The sequence below is a fragment of the Phyllostomus hastatus genome, unplaced genomic scaffold (genome assembly GCF_019186645.2).
Source record: "Phyllostomus hastatus isolate PE091 unplaced genomic scaffold, TTU_PhHast_1.1 phas_scaffold_585, whole genome shotgun sequence".
NCBI lineage: Eukaryota > Metazoa > Chordata > Mammalia > Chiroptera > Phyllostomidae > Phyllostomus > Phyllostomus hastatus.
In genome coordinates this window covers 29454278-29471540 of record NW_025334037.1, presented here as the reverse complement: position 1 = coordinate 29471540, position 17263 = coordinate 29454278, and the positions used below count along the sequence as shown (strand labels likewise).

General features: G+C 52.8%; 1 protein-coding gene and 1 long non-coding RNA gene across 2 annotated transcripts in view; one reads left to right on the top strand and one right to left on the bottom strand.

The window, feature by feature from the left end:
• PTPRJ (protein tyrosine phosphatase receptor type J) overlaps positions 1 to 6563 on the bottom strand; it is a 150225-nt gene extending 143662 nt beyond the window's left edge. Inside the window, exon 1 of the mRNA XM_045825317.1 lies at positions 6089 to 6563. Within this exon, the coding sequence (XP_045681273.1) occupies positions 6089 to 6523 (435 nt within the window). The 5' untranslated portion in view covers positions 6524 to 6563. The remainder of the gene's footprint in view (positions 1 to 6088) is intronic.
• Positions 6564 to 6985: 422 nt separating this feature from the next.
• Positions 6986 to 15737, top strand: LOC123810145. The gene is made up of 3 exons (XR_006784184.1): positions 6986 to 7434; positions 11934 to 12031; positions 15406 to 15737. It is a non-coding gene; the product is annotated as an uncharacterized LOC123810145 (long non-coding RNA).
• The last annotated feature ends 1526 nt before the right edge of the window (positions 15738 to 17263 follow it).

The following is a 17263-nucleotide window of genomic DNA, read 5'->3' as shown; positions in this document are numbered from 1 at the left end:
AAGACTGAAGAGTGTGCTCATGAAGGTTACAATGAAATGTGCACCAAAAGACATTCTCTGAAGCATGATTTATAAAGGGTGGGGGTAGAGAATAAAAATAACTAAAGTGTCCATTGATTGAAAAATGGTCAAATATAAATTATGGTTCATTCACGCGTCACAATATTAGGCAGTCATTTTTTAAAAATGAGTGAAAGCTATTGGTACAAATATGAAATCATCTCCAAGACACCTGAGTAAATTAAGACTAAGTAGAATACAGTGTATATACAATGTTTTTAGAAAGATGAAGATGGATACTTGTCTACATGACATAGAAACATTGTTCTTCCTAGAAGGAAAGCAAGGGTCCCCACAGTGGGGGCGGGGGCAGGGGTGGGGGGTGGTGGTATCTTTAAAGGGGACAGATACTTTTCTATGTTTTAGATTGCAGGGTTTTAAACCTGGGCTGCATGGGCTGTTTTAAAGCTCCTACAAAACACCTGACGCTGGATACAAAATTCTAAATATGTTCGTTTCTTTGGGGGAGAGGGTTCTTCCCTTTTACAGACTCCGTAAGGGTCTCGTACCCACCCCACCCCAGAAAGAGTAAGGACCACTGTGTTACAGGCTCCAAACTGGTGCCAGGTCTTCATTTCCACTCACTCGCTCACTCGCCCACTCAGAAGCCATGAAATAACAGTGGGCTGAGGCCCGGCTGGGGCACCCAGAGAAACACCACCCCATGCCTGCCCTGGGGAAGAGGATTCATGGCATAAAAACGATATTGTCTGCTCCAGCCTCAGCAATGGCAACCGGGTGCAGCTTCCCTGCAACAGGAAGAAGGAAAAGTGGAACTGAAAATTATTTGCATGTTTAAAATTAGACCTTCTGTGGGAGCTGACACCACTGTGCTTTCGAAATGCCCCACCTGCCACCTCACCAGCACCCCTCGCCCAGGCATTTACATGCCCTGGAAATTCTGAGACAACGGGAAGACGGCAGCTTCACTAATAAGGAAGTAATACCCAACTTCCTATAGCACCTGTCCCTCCTCCAAGGGACCACAGGAAAGGCCAATGAAAAGCTGGCCCGACGAAGTGGGGACAAGAATTGCTACGGCCGGCCATTCCCTGGTCTGAGGCAGCTGCCACTCCAGGATTTCCACAGAGACTGTCTGGCCCCCTCATTGTCATCTCCCACCCTTCTCTGGCAAACCCCGGGCCAGCCCTTCCTCTGCAGGGACAGCAAGGACATCAGCAGCACGGCCTGTCTCGTGACTGTGGTCAGCCAGCTGGGGTCAGGGGGGTTACGCCTCCCCCCCTCCCCCACGGCCGGCTGGGGAGAGTCCTGAGGGCAGGACTCTTGCCCAGCCCCCCCCCCAGGCCTCCGCTCGGTGCCTGCTTCCCAGACTTCGGCAACGTGTCACCTGTGCACGTTGGCTAGAACCACGTCATCCTTACATAATTATTTAGCAATATTTTTCTGTGCATCTCCTTTTTACTCTATTTCAGTGAACGTATTTACTATGGCTCTACAAAGAACCTCAGTCTACCTGTAAAATCATGGGCTTGATATACAACTCACAACCTTTTTTCTAATATTCCCCCACAATAAATAAATAAATAAATAAATAATTCTGAACATTTAAAAAATGTTTTGGACCGTGGCCAGTGTGGCTCAGTTGTTTAGAGCATCATCCCATCGACCAAAAAGGTCATGGGTTCGATTCCTGGTCAGGGCACATACCCAGGTTGCGGATTCAGTGAGAAGGCAACCAATCAATATTTCTTTCCCTCTTTCTCTCTCCCTCCCTCTCTCTCTCTCTCTCTCTCTCTCTCTCCCATCTCTCCCTCCCTCCCTCGCCCTCTCTCTCTAAAAAGTGAGGATTTAAAAAATGTTTTGGCATTGAGCTAAGCTCCTTTTGCACATGCCCCAGGAAACACTCTAAAGAAAACGCTTGGTAAGTATTTCTGAAGCCCCATTTCTTCTCCCCTAATAACAACAGCAGCCGCATCAAGCAATGAAATTGTGCCTTAGATTTTACATAGCAGCCCTTTTTCTATCTTGTTTGATCCTCTCAACTGCCCACTGGAGCAGGAAGTGTTAGCCCCTTTCTCCAGATAAGAAAATGAGGAGTCACGTACTTTCAGTGAATTGCCCGAGTGTATGCAGCTACTAAGTGGCAGAGTACAAAGTTGAACCCAGGTCTTCCCATTCCAAACCCCAGCCTGTCTCCACAAAGGCAGGCTTGCCTCATAAGCTCAGGCTGCCAAAGAAGCATGAGCAAGAAAGAGGGCCCTTTGGTTGTCCACGATACAAACGGAGTAGATGCTACAGAATTTAGGATTCAGAAAAGGCGATACGACTCCCAGCCCCGTCAGGGTTCAGGCCCCAGGAGCCTGTCCCTCCAACAAAAGTCCCATCGGCTAGTTGTACTCTGAAGGCCGTCGCTGAAACACCCAAATTCTCACAGCGCAGGACAGGAACCCGGGGCCATGGAGACAGTAGGCTTGGCTCTGCCACCTACCACTTACGAGTCTTTGGTAACTTCCGAGCCTCAGTTTTCTCTCAGATGAAATGGGAACATGACAGCACCCACCTCTTACTATTTCTGAAACGAGCAAATGAGGGAATGCGTGGAAGCCTTCTTAGCACAGTGCCTGCCACATGTACTGTTACCTGTTCATTACAATATTACCAAGCAACAGCATGATGTTAGAAGGGAAATGCACCAAAAATTGCCTCTTGCACTGCACTCAAAATAATTCCCTTGGCTGAGCAGTGAATGAACTAAGAAGTAATTGCTGATGATGGGCTGGCTAAACCCAGGCCTGCAGTCACTCTGCAGCTCTGCCTAGGCCTCAACCCCGAGGAAAAATTACTTTTAGGAGCTAAATAACCTCTTTGCTGACCAAAATTACTCACTCAGGAGCCAGGATTCATTCTCCCTGCTAAGGAAAGCTTGGGTATTCCGCGGTTATCTTTATCGTGGGGCTGAACTTGAAGTCAGCTCAAAGTCACAGTCTAACCATAAACCAATTTGCTCTGTTTTCTTAAACTGTCTGCAAACAAAACATAAAATTTGGTTTTTCCGTTGTTGTTCTGAAGCAAAACAAAAATATTTAGAGTCACCCGTATGAGCATTTAACGAGCAGTATAAAGAGGAGTTAAAATACTTTCCGTACTCTGGATGGAGCAGGTAGGCAAGCAGGCTCAAGGACCAGCTATAGCAGATAGGACATGCAAACAGTTATTGCTCCCCAGTAAACAAGAAAGCAAAGAAAATGCAAAACCACAGCCCGATAAGACCAACCCAACAGCTGTCAGTCACCAGCTTTTTTTATTTCCTTTTTAAAGCAGCCCACTATCCAGCCAACATCATAAAGAATATGTCAGGACTACATTTCTCAAGAGAAGGAGGCAAGGGGCGGGGTGGGGGGGGGACGCTTTGTCACACTGACTACAACATACACAGAAACCAAAAATAGTGTGCAAAAACACTGCAAGGATGGGCAGGGTCAGACACTGCAACCAGCCAAATCCCCGAGCTGGAATCATCTCCGACCGGCCTTCCTGTCTTGGAGATGAGATGCCAGAGTCGAAAATTGCTTTTCCGGCCCTACGAAGCACGGAGACCTCGGGCATCCCACCCTCCCAGCCTCCACACCCGTCCTCATTCCTGCTCCAACAGAGCTCCGTCTTTCCCACAACTTGTCCCTTTCCTTAACCTGCCACAGGTGGGATTCCTTTTTAAAACACACACACACACACTATCCAAGCCATACAGAGCCAGCCCCTGTGTTAGGGAGGCGGTCAGATAGATACGTGCACCCACATTTCCTAAATTCGCCAGCTTCAGAAATCTTCCACGCGACGTCTAACTTCAAATACGACTTGCTGCTGAGAGACTGTTTACACCCACAGTTCCAGGAATACCCGCGACGAGGCAGGACGGCACCGGCAGCTGAAAGTAGGAGCACGGTGGAGACACAGCACACGCACAGAAAGTGGCGTGAATGCGCCAGGCACACAGGCAGGTGACACAGGTGCCGGTCTCCGCATGGCTGCCGTCTTGCCGGGTGACCTCGGCCAGGTCACCGTCTGCTCTGGGCCTCAGAGTCCTCGTCTACAAGAAATGAGGGGCTGGAGGCACCTTGAAGGACTGGTCCAGATCAAGAAGTCACTGACTCCCTGACACATGCAGTATCCAAATGAACTGCCAAATGTGGATTCGAAGATCCTTCTTCAGACAGCCTTTTAGAGTTCCTATTTTATAATGTATCAAAAAAAAAAAATAAAAAACAACGAGAAATAGAGTCCTCTCGCGTTTCTGCAGAATAAATTAGAGCGGCAGGAAATATCTGAATAGGGGACAAATGTGGAGTGGCCGGCAATATGCTACTGAAATTCAAGAAAGGATTGGGCAAGATATAAATGTAAACTGAAGAAATGTTTCGCTGATTTCAAAGCACCGCTAACAACCACCACGACGGAAGCAAAAACCAAAAAAAAAAAAAATTAACAATGTAATATAATAAAATATACATGTATCAAATTAAACTAAAAATAAGTGAAGATCAAGTATGTCTTTAGTAAAAATTGTGGTGCAAGAGCTCTTCAATTGTGAGGTTTTTATCCTTTTTTTTTTTTTTTTAATCTCATAGACTGTTCTCCAGAGCTTCCTTGCGGGAACAGGGAGGAAGCCCTCACACACACACACACACACACACACACACACACTACACCTTCGTGATCATCCCCCCTGGACACCCTTTACTCTCTACACAGCTCCTGCGGACGCTGGCCAGGGGAAGCCCCAGTCCCCAGGGCGGGCGGCAGCACACCCACCCTACAAACGCCGTTACCTGAGCACTCGGGGGACTGCAGAGCCAGCCCAGCCCTGGGGCTTCCTCCGACACCTGACCCCGCGTTCTCTGCAGGAGGTCGCCCTGCCTCCCGGGCCCTCCGAGGAGCCTGCCTGTTCGGAGCCTGCTGAGGACCAGGGCGAGGGGACAGTGGCCCCCGGAGGTCCTCCGCCACCGCCCGCCTGCTGGGCTCCAGTGCTCCCCAGGGCTGATGTGCGTGAAAAGTTCTCCCTGAAACCGAGTTCCATCCCCAGTAATAACTGACTCGCCAGGTTTCAAACGTCATCCGCCCTTTAGGGCGCCTGTGTGTGTGAAACAAGCAGGATTTTCATGAATAAAACGCACAGCAGGGTGTCATCAGTGGAGCCCTTTTCCACTGCGGGTTCGAGCCCCGAGCGGGCTCCTAGAAGGCTGAGCGGAACCGCGGGGCAGGGCTGGGCGCCCCGCTCTTTCACTTCTCTCCCTCCAGGCCCCTCTGCGCGGTGGGCAGCCTCCCAGCTGCCCTGCCTCCCCCCGGGGGGCGGGCAGCACTAAGGGGAGACGCAGCTCTCAGAAATCTCGGTCACCGAAACGCCGGGCGCAGCATTATCTGAAAAGCGAAGCCAGAACACAGGGCCGAGGGGGGCGAGCGGGCGCCCACCGAGCACCAAGTAAACCCCCAGGGAAGCGACCGGCTTCCCGGGGGAGAGGACCGTCCGCGGGAGGGACCCCTGCGTGCAGCCCCTCGCCTCGGGGTGGCAACTTTCCCCAGAAGCGGTGCCCTCGGCCCGGAGGCCCGGCGCCTCGCCCCCTGCCCGGCGACCCGGCCCCCGGCCGCCGCCGCTGCCCCTCGGCCCAGCCCCTCGGGCCCTACAGGCCGGGTCGGCCCCTCGCCGCGCCGGGCGCCCTCATCACACACGCCCCCTCCGGTCGCCTCCGGCTGGCGAGCCGGGTCGGCAGACTGAACCGGCTGCGGGAAGGGCGGGCCAGAGACGGCCTGGAGTCGCGGAGGCGCCCGAAGGAGGCTCCAAACACCCCGGGGACCCCGGGACCCGCCGCCCGCCCTCTGGTGCCGGGCAGCCCGGTAACCCGCTGGGTCACCGGCCTGCCAGGGCGGCCGGTTCCCGCGAGCTCTCCAGGAGGGCTTCCCTAGGACCCAGGCCCTCACCTCCCCCAACCCTGCAGGCGGGCACCGCGGGCAGGTGCCGGGGATGCCAGTCCCGCCCCGCCCTGCCCCCCCGTCCGGGCCCCAGGCCGCTCACCTGGCCCAGGCGACACAGCAGCAGCAGCGGCGGCAGCGCCCAGCGCAGCCGGAACGAACGCCGAGGTGGCCGCGCCTCCCGCGCCGCCGGCTTCATGCCCCGCGCGCTCTGGAACGTGTCCGGGCCGCGCGAGTCGGGCCCCGCCGTGCGCCCGAGCCCGGGCGCCCTGCTCGCCGCCTCCAGCCACCGCCTCCGCCTCCGCCTCCTCCAGCCGGTCCGCCTAGTCCCCGCTCCGCCCGCCCCGGGCTTCCCCGGGGACATGGCAGCAGCGGCGGCCCCACGGCTGGGCCCGGCGCGGCGGTCGCGGAGGGGACCCGTCCCTGGGCGCGCAGGAGCTTCGCGGGGCGGAGCAAGCGGCGCCCACCCCTCGTGCGCGGCAACGGGATCCCGGCTCCCGCGGCTCCGGCGGCTCCCGCTGCCTCCTCTGCGCGTCATGCGGCTCCGGCTGCAGGGAGCCGCGGCGAGCGCTCCCGCCCTTTGCTCCCCTCCCCCTCTGAATATTCATCGCTTCCTCCCGCCCGGCCGGCCCGGCGGCGGCCGAGCCCCGCGGCCCCTCGCCGCCCTCCGCGGCAGCCCCCGCCCCCGCCCGGCCGGCCGGGAGGTGGGGAGGGGGCAGCGGCGCGCCCCGCGCGCGCCTCGGCGACTCCCCTCCCGCGGGCAGAGGAAGCGCCCCCGCCTCGCCTCCTTCTCCTCCGGGCCCTCCCACATTCCTGGAACTGGGGACCCGGGACGCGGCTCCGCCGCTCGGCGCCGCGAGCCCGCACTCCTCGGTACGGGCGTCCCAGCCTCGGTCCCTCTCCCGGGCCCCGGGTTTGGGTCACCATATGCTGACCGATATCCCTACCGAGGGCTCAAGCCAGGCCTGCGTTTAGGGAGCAACCCGGTGAAGGCCTGGTTGAGGTGGGCTTGGGGTTCTTGAACCCCTGAACTGCAGGACACAGTGCTGTGCGCTGCGTCCTCCGCGCCCCGCTCCCCCGCCCGGGAGGCGGAGAGCCGGCATTGCGGCGGGGCCTGTGATTGCGACCCCGGCTCTTCTGGCATGTGCACCTCTGGCTCTGCTGGTGCTGCTTAGCTGTGTGGCCTGGGGACGGGCACTTCACCCCTCTGGGCCTTCTTCCCTCATCGGTGAGATAAACCTGGGAACACTAGTATCCGGCTAGAGAGACGTGATTGGTGATTACGGGAGGCAGTGAAGGGGAACGTCCTAAACACGGGCAGCTTTCAGCACGTTCTCGAAGGAGCCCAGGACTCCAACGGGCTTAAAGATTGCTGCAGAGGCTGCTGCTGCGCCCGCGCCCAGGGAGAAAACTGAGGACCTGGGAGGCGAAGCCAGTTGCCCAAGAAAGGTAATGAGAGAGAGGGCCAAACCAAGGAGTGCAGAGAGGGAGAGACGAATTCCAACCAGGGAAAGAGGCGACACCTGAGCTGGGCTTTGAAGGCTGGGTTGGATTTCACCGAGCAGATAGAGGGGGGCAACGTCTCAGGAAGTGGGAGCAACTTGGCAAAGCAGCCGAAGGTGGATGATTCAGGCGCGGCCTTCTGAGGAGCAGGGAACAGGAGGGTGGGGGTTCGCGTTTGGGGGAGATTCTGAAAGCTGGAATAACTAGTCTGGGGGCAGGTTCTCTGTACAGAGGGTGCAAACCGCCAGGTGATTAACCCTGCCTCCAGGTACCCCTTGCACCTCAGGGGCCGCGTCTGTGCGAGGGGAAGACACCTGCACTGGAAGGGGGTCCAAACAGCTCTCTCCAGACAGGCAGAGAAGGTCAGAGGACCCACCTGTGGACTGCCACCTTGCCACCTTTTGTTTAAACATGATGTAATCGTCATTCACGAGGAAGCCTCCTCCCCTTCTTGGGCACACAGGGGGTTTGAAAGGCGATGGTGTTCCTGATGCCCAGGAGGAAGAAAACCTGCCAGGCCTGTGGGCTGCCCCAGCCTCCCCGATACTCACAGGCCGCACAGACCCCGGGGACCCACCCAGCCTCCAGGGCCTCGTGGCGAACAGCTCTGGGAACTCCCGCGTGCCCTCTGGTTTTCTCCTGGATGAAATGGATGCCCGCACGGAAGTGTCGGTGCGAACGGGATTTCCCCACCACGTGGTGACGAAGGAAAACACACAGCCTTTTCAGCAAAAGGAGCTAAGACCTGAATGGCACGCTACCTGTTCGGTCATAAACTGACTACACTGGATTAACGACCCGGAGGAGAACAGAAGTGAATCCTGCGGAGAGGCAGCGTCACCTCCCCGAGGGCAGGGACTGGGCTCTTCTCTCCCTGGGCACCCTGCCACACCGCACTCTGCGCCTCGCCCCTAGCGGGAACTCAAAGCCTGAGTTCGCTGCGTGCTTGTATAAGTGCATCCAGGGGAACCGTGATGTGAAAGTTCACTTCTTTCAAGGATAAATTAGAGAAGTGTCGTTCACTTTGCAAAGAGAGAGGGAGAGAGAAAGACTTGATTCCAATTGATAGGTCTCACCCTCAGATATTATGTGTCCCCGGAACTTCCTAGATTCCCCAGCCCCAAGTTGGGTGCCTATCCCCCACCACCACGGTCTCCTAGCTCCCCCTGCGTGAACCTTACCTAACCACGAATTGCCTATGTGACCTTCTTCCTCACAGGACTCTAAGGGAGCCCCTTGAATGCGTGGGCTGCATATTTTCATTGCATGCCCAGCACAAAAGTCACCCAAACAATATTATTTAGTTGAATGACATGCATTCTTTTGAATTGCAAGCTAAGGTATTAAATACACGCCTGTTCTTTCCATCCCCTCAACTCCCCCTCTATTTCTCTCTCTCTCTCTCTCTCTCACACACACACACACACACACACACTTCCATTTGCAAACAGCTTTTCAGGGATAAATCTACTGTGCAAAGTTCAGGGCACCTTCTCTGAGAATATAATGTACCATGACATTTGACCTTTTAATCATGTCCCCCTTCAAGCAAAAGCTACAGCTTTGCGGAATAGGAGGCCAGGTTCATAGGAAATAAAAGAGCCAAACCAAGAGGCTGGAGTGGAGGGCTCCTGCATGTGTCCCAGAAGTGCCTGACAGGAGTCACCCAGTGGCTTGTTAGATTCCCATTGTTACCTATAGACTATGGAGGACGGGGCCTGGGAATATGTATTTTTACCTATTTCTATCCACCACCTTGGGTCGGGCATTCTTGCTGTCAAGCAGGACTGGAAAACACTGTTCATTCTATCGTTGGCCTACACTGTGTCTCCAGTAGAAATAAAGACTGTTGATCCAGTACCTACTAAGTGCCAGGCACTACTCTAGGTACTTTACATGGTTTCTCTTCTTACAACAACCCTGTAGAATAGGTATCACTATCCGTGTTTGACAAAGAAACTGAGTCTCATGGAGATTTAGTGACTTGCACAGGGTCCCACGGCTTCAGAGTGTCAGAACCAGGATGAAACCGTGTCTTGCTTGCCATTACGCCATGGTGTCCCTCCCCTCGATATTTGTAGATAAGCTAATACAAAGTGCTCTGTGTGCTGGCTGTTATTACTACTCTCCTGAGCCTCAGTTTTCCCAATTTTAAAATGGGGAGGGACAGAGAATACAAGACTTCCCACTGCATCCCCCAAGAACTGGGAACAGGCAGACAGCCATGGTTAATGGCACGTCCACTATCCCACCAGGAGAGAGGCATGCTGGGCACCAGCCTGGAACCAGGGCAGCAGCCCCGCAGGGAGTCCATTCAGCCTGGCAACCCTCCGTTTATTTTAAAAGCCACTGTGAGCAAACCATTCCCCAAAGCCCTCCTAAGCGGAATGGAATGCTTCTTGGGAGTCTGATTAGCTAATGTCACAGGCATGGCTGCCCTGAGACCTTCCTGCCTCCCAGACTTGAACTGAATCAGAATGGAAAGGAAGATTTTGAAAGGTCTTTATAAAAAAAAAAAAAAGGAGCACTTCATCTTTATAATAGTAACAGGATGTTTCCTGTGGACTAATAACTGCACTGTGGTTAGAACTCCATGCTCATCCACCAGACCTCAGCTCCTCCCGGAACAGAGCCCAAATCACCTGCCTGCACAGAGCCAGGGAGTGCCTTGGCAGTGCCTTTCCTGTTTCCTCAAGCACTTGCAACATTGAGCATTTTCCTAATTTGTGTGTGTCAAGATAGAAAACAAAGTTGCACTTGCAAAGAAACAGTCGCATGTAACAGATGTTCAGTGAAGGAATGGAAGTCTACTCTAGCCGACTCTGGGTCTGCAGAACAGAAAGAGAGCCATTGTCCTCAAGAGACCCTCGCACTGCACCGTTCCCCAAGTGTTAGACGCCCACTTGGGGATGAGCCCACGGGCCTCCGCACTCACGGCTGTGAAGCTCCCAGTAAGCCCAGAACCTCCATGTTCTGGCAAGACAGACCCAGAACCCATGGTCTCAGAGCACCTGGAAACACAGGGAGTGTGTGACAAGGAGACCTGGGGACAGGGGGCTGTTGTCCGGGGCTTGAGAACAACTTCTGCACAGAGACCAGAAGGGGCGGGCAGGGGGCAGGAGGCAGGCGATGAAGCCTGCAGCAGAACCGCCACCTCAAACAAAGACAGGGCTGAGGGGCGTAAAGACAAGCGGGAGAGTGAGCAGGAGGCCCAGAGTCCCAGGGCTTCTCGGTGGCTGGGCCCTTCCGGGCTTGTTGAAAATAAACTAATTTTGTTTGGGTTTGAAAAGAATTCTGTTTTTTTTTTTCAGGTTAAAAAAATGTCTTAATCACATTGCACTGGATCCATAGAACACCTGGGTAAGGGTTAGGAGAAGAAATGGCCTTATAACAATTGTGTCACGGAATCTTGTCAGTGCAGAAGAAAATGCCCCGCAATCTAAATAAGCAAACCAAAATATCATGTATGGCAATAGTTGCTTTATGATATATAAGTGGTATATGAACACATATAAACATATATGCATATGTCATATTCAGCTGATTTGTGTGTGAGCTATGCTCATAGTAATAAACCATAATGGGCATGAGTGTGGACTCTGGAGTCAGCTGCTTGGGTTCAAATCCTAGTTCTTCCATTTATTAGCTGTGTGACCCTGAACCAGTTACTTAAGTTCTCTGTGCCCCAATATCCTTATCTACAAATGAGGACATTCTTAGGATGGTTATAAGTACTTTAAAAATAGTTCAAGCACTGATAATTCTTCCTGGAATAAAGCAAATAGCATGTATTAGAAGATATTATTAAAATATGTTTTTGGCAGATGTGAGGTGGGGTGGTATAAGGTGGAGAATATGTGCTTGGACCAGATGGTCATAGGTTCAAACCCTGTCAACTTGCTGCCCGGTTTTGGCCTCCGTTTCCTCACATAAGGAATGGGATGATAATTCATTTCTGTGGAGGGGACAGGAAATGACACGTGTCAAGTGCCTGGCACCCATTCCAGGAGCCCCAAGGGTAGAGGCATAGTGACTGGCAGAAAGAGAAGGGGATGGGGAGTCAGGGCCCCAAGACTTTATTACCAGCTGTCATTGCAGAGATAAGTCACTCTTCTTGGGCCCAGTTTCTTCCTCTGTAAAGTAGGGGTTAGACCGGTGCATGGGTCAGCACAGGCTGGGTTATGCCGCAGTGACAAACAGCTCCCCAGATCTCGATGTTGGAAAAGAACGAACAGGAACGCCTTGTTCTCACTCCATGTGCCCACAGATCAGCTGAGGGCTGGGCTTCACATCACCCCCCACCCCCTCAGGAGCCATCTGCTGGAGCAGACACTGTCTGGAACCTTGCCAATTGCTCTGACAAAGGGGAAAGGGGCTTTGGAAGGTCTTGAACTGGAAATTAAATACTCTGTCCTAGAAGTGACGCTAATCTCTCTCACTCACAGGTCATCAGCCAGAAGCAGTCGTGTGGCCCCACCCAACAACAAGGGGGCAGGAAGGCCCATCCCACCACGCGCCCAGAATGCAGAACTTGAATTGTCAGGTGAACTGCACTCACGACCAGCCTAGTCATGGAGCCTCTAAAATCCTGTCTTTAGAAGTGTGCTCCCCTGACCAGGAGCACACAGACGTCCCCTGAAGGCATGTTAGAAATGCAGAGTTTCTGGCCCCACCCCAGACCTGCTGTGACAGTTAACTTCATGTGTCACCTTGGGCGGGCCACAGGATGCCCTGCTGTCTGGTGAAACACGCCTCCTGGGTGTATGTGTGAGGGTGCTTCTGGAAGAGAGTCGTGGTTGAAGTGGGGAACTGAGTAAAGCAGATGCCCCTCCACGAGGTGGGTGGGCCTCCTCCAATCTGTCCAGGGCCCGCATGGAACCGAATGGCAGAGGACGGCCGTGTCCTGTCTCTGCCTGACTGTGCCAGCCGGAGCATCCACCCTCCTGCCCTGGGCTCCTCTTCTCAGGCCCTCAGTCTCAGGCTGGAATCCACACCACCAGCCCTCTGGTGTCCGGCTCTGAACTCCACCACGAGCTCTCCCGGGTTTCCAGCTGGAACACTGCAGATGGTGAGGCTTCTCAACCTCCATCAGCACAGGAGCCAATGCCTTGTTTTATTTCTATATAAAATACATGCGATATATCTTTTGTATAACATATGTCTCCTATGTTACCTATAATATTGAATACATGTATCTCCTAGATTACATATAATACATATGATATGTCTCCTATATTACATATAATATTTAATGCATGCGATAGAGCTCCTATATTATATAATACATATGGTGTATCTCCTACATTACATATTATATTAAATACATAATATATATCTCCTATATTATATATTATATGTGTGTGTGTATCCTATCAGTTCCATTTTTCTGCAGAACCCTGCTTAGTTCACCTACTACATCAGAACCCGCACTTTACGAAGTCCCCGGTAGACTGCGGCGGACACTCAAGTCTGGGACCTGCTAGCCTGTGTCTGTCGGGCAGCCGGGCAGCGAACTGCCTAAGAGCCTGGCTCTCAACCCCTAACAGTGGATTCGGTTCCCACGCTCACTCCGGAGCCACCCGCGGAGACTCCTATCAGAGTTCTATTTCTAATTGGAATCAGAGCCCAGGAATCTGCACTGAGCAGCACACAGGTGCAGTCAGCTTCCTCCCACCGGGCTCTGGGAAAATCCTCTCATGCTCATTCTGAGTCTGTGAGCCTTTTTTTTTTTTCTATAAAGCAGAAGGAATTCTAGAAGGCCTAGACCAAACCTTGAGAGTTTCCCTTCACTTACTTGAAAACTCTACTCCAAAAGAGAGAGAAGGTAAAAACCTAAACGGTAACGCCCACTGCTATTATTGGCAGCTCTGCCCCAGGCTCGCTGCAAGCCGCATCACACACTGGATCTGCTTTCGCCCTGACCACCACCCTGTACCCGAGTCTCTGCCATGGTCCGCACTTGATTGTTAAAGAAACTACAAAACCGACAGTTTAAGGAACTTGCTCAAAGACACACCGGAGGCAGAAGCAGGAGGCAGACACAGATCTTGGGTTAACCACTACGTGGCGGCTTCCCTGGGGCTGGCACCTGGCCCAAGGAGGTCCCTCCGCAGGATTCATTCCCCACCCTGAGCGTCTCCCCTGTGGTTCTGCAGCTGGGTGACACAGGAAGGCAAGGCAGGCAAGGAAGAGAAGATGTCCCTCATTCTGGGCCTCCACCCTCCTCAGCTGACTTCGGTTAATTTCTGGGCTGTAAAGAAATATCAGTGTGCTTGATTTCGCCAAAGCCTAGAAGTTTGCAGTCACCAAAGACATGCACACATGAAGCATTTTTGCCTTGAGCCTCTGGGCCCTGGGAAGGCAGGCCGGGCTGGGCCGGGCCGGGCTGGGCCAGGCTGATCCCGGGCCTGTTTCTGACCTGGCCATCATCCTAAGCAGTGAAATCGAACAGAGAGGAGTTCGCAGACCGGCTGTGACCCTGGCACAGGGAAGGCGACAGCAGGTGTCCTCAAGGTCTTGGCTTTTCTGGCAAAGCTACATTTTCCTTATCCTGATCCCTGCTGACACAGTGACACCCCGGAGACTCATGGTGCCCAGAGCACGACGTTCGCAGTGCAGAACCATCGACCGAAACAGGGCCGAGCCGTGAAGGGATCCCGCCAGGCTCCCTGACTCAACCTGGCACTTGTTACCTGGGAGGATCCCTGGCTCCAGGCCCCTGGCCTTCAGCACCAACCTGAGGCAGGTGTGTTCTCTGCGCACTTGGCCCACAGCAGGTGTTAGTCAGACGACTTGACCTTCCACTCCGTGAGCTCAAAGGGAGCTTAGAGGTCATGCATTCAACCCCTGACAAATAAACGAAGGCCCAGAGAAAGACAATGACCATCTAAAGCCCTTGAGACGTGTATGGGAAAAGTCAAATGCAGACTGGGGTAGGAGGTGGATAGTAGGAGGTCTGTCTGGAAAAAGTCCAGCGATTGCTAATGTATCAAGAACAGTTGGCACAATATTGATGTGGCCTGGCAGCCAAGGAGAGTGGACTGGGATGCGCATGCATGAACAATAACCACTTCACTGTACTAGTCAGTGGGGGCCGTAGATGCTGTTGAGTGAGCGTGTGTACTGTGTGGTCGTCACATTCAAAATGACTGAGTGAGTAGAGCAATGAATCTGTGTCAAATTTTGCATGAAGCTTGAACAATCCTCTGTGAAAATTGTTCAGATGATCCAGAAGGTCACAGCTATAGGTAACCAGTGATTGGCAGCCTCATCACAACGTTTGCCCACTCATGCATCAGGTCTCGTGCAGAGTTTTTTGGTAAAACATCAAATCACCCAGGCAACTCAGCCCCATTATAGCACAAATTTGCTGCCCTGAAACTTCTGACTTTTCCCAAAACTAAAATTGCCTTTGAAAGGGAAGAGATTTCAGGTCTTCAATAAGATTCAGGAAAATATGACAGAGCAGCTGATGGCAACTAGGAGAACTGTGTGAGGTCCCAAAGGGCCTATTTTGAAGGGGACTGAGGTGTCATTGTCCTGTGTACAATGTTTCTTGTATCTTCTTCAATAAATGTCTCTGTTTTTCATATTACATGGCTGGATTCCCTCTGGACAGAGTGTGTGTGTGTGTGTGTGTGTGTTCACACATACATACAGTGTTCAACCACTTCCAAGTTTACAAAGTTCTTTCCCTTGCAGTCAGGAAAAATACTCAAAATAGTTTACCCTGTCAGGCACAGGTTCTGATGAATCAGGACAGACACCAGCCTATAGCCCTGCAAACATGAATACCCTTGACCCTCTCAATGACCTTGGGGTGTGAGCCCTGTAGTATTTATTCCCACCTCGCAGATGGGGAGATGGAGGCTCTGAAAGATTGACATGTAGCTAATATTTGTGTTTGCTTGTTTGCAGGTTACAGAGATGGTTTAAGCAAAAGGAGAGCTCTCTGAGGAGACCGCTGGGGCATCTGGCAGACCCTCAAGCAGGAACACGCAGGGCCTCCCCCAGGCCTGGCTGCAAGAACTGGAAAGCCACCAAGAGCCTAGGCCAGCTGTCTCTGCACATCAGCCTCCCGCTTCTCCCCAGCAGGCCGCCCTCCTCTGCATCTCTGCAAGTTTCCCAGTCTCCTCGCCTCTTTCACGTTCTGACAGTGTGACTCCTAGTCCATTTCAAATCCCAGTCCTAGAGGATTCTGATTGGCCCAGCTTTGATCCCATGCCCACCCCTGCTCCAATCCTCTTACTTATTACTGACATTTAACTGTTCTTATTCATTTGTGTCACCTGTTTACTTGTTGCTGTTTTTGTTGTTGATAGGTTTTGGAGTATACACATCATGACATTTCACCCCTAAATACACATCTCTAAAATGTAAAGGCATCATTCTACTTAGTCACAACACCATTATCATACTCGACAAAAGTAAGAATTTCTTAATGTAACCAAACACTCTGTCCACACCCAAATGCATACAATGGTTCTCCAAATATTTTTCAATGCTGGTTTTTCAAAGCAGGATTCAGTCAGCATCTACACATCGTGTTTGGTCATCTTGACCTTGACGTCTCCTTCTCATTCCTACACCCACACCTCCTTCTCAACTGCTTTAACCTCTGTATCTATAGCTGCATCTCCATGGCCAATACAGCTGCTCTCGTCACGAACGCAGAAGAGAATGTCTCCTCACCAGACCCGGCCGAAAGAAACCCAGGCTATTTGTGGGTGAAACGCTGTAGCCTGGTCCCCTCCACTCACTGGTAAGAGGTGACTGACTATGCATGAAACCTCTGGCCTTGGAAGAAAAACAGAGGGCACCTCTATGTGAGTCAGCCTGTACAACAAGGACTACAGTCTGTCTGTCTGTCTCTCTCTCTCTCCCCACCCTCACCTTCCTTGTAAAATTCAAAGAGGCAAGTTGGTGTGAAAGGAAGGACACACAGGCAGACACCGCCTCAATCCCTGCTCCATGACTGTGGAGCAGTGTGGCCTCGGGCAGGTCATCCACCTCTCTGAGCCTCAGTTCCCGCCCCTGTGACGTGACGACGGGCCGTTTGCAGGGCTGCTGCGAGGAAGGAGTGAGCGCACCTGCACGGCCTGCCCACCGCCAGCCTTTGTGAAGCTTGGGGCGGAAGTTCCTACCTGGTTACCAAGTTCAATCTTGCTCTGTCCTATAGACATGCTAGAGGACATCTCCCAGCCTCCCTTGCTGTTAGATGTGGCCGTGTGATCAAGTTCTGACTATGGAATCTGAGAAAAGTGTGCTGTGTGAGCCACCTCCAGGTTCAGCCCCTAACACCTTCCGCGCCTCTGGGCCGGGGGACAACCCTTGAAGCGGCCTCATGACACCGGCAAAGATCCCCGTGTATCTGGTCCCCGGATGACCACGTGGGGCAAAGTTCTCGCTACCAATGAGGAACACCTGATCTGGACTTTCCGCGAGCAAGACACAAAGCTTTCTGGTGATAACCGTCGTGGTTTTGGGGTTTGTCCTCTGCAGCGGCTCACATTGCTTCAGCCAACACAGAGCTCGACGTTAAAGGTGAAGTCACTTCTTAGAAGGAAAACCTGAACAGGACTGACTAAAACCACAGTGGCTTTTGGAAAACCAAATAAGGAACCATACAACCATTAAAGGAAACCCTCACATTTTAATAGTGTCTTTTATCAAACGTCTGAGTGTTTTGATATTTTCTCCGCCTCTGAAACAATGCCGGGTGTGGCTGCCATCTGACATTGCTGACAGCCAGGGGACAGCCGTGCGGTCGGTGCCA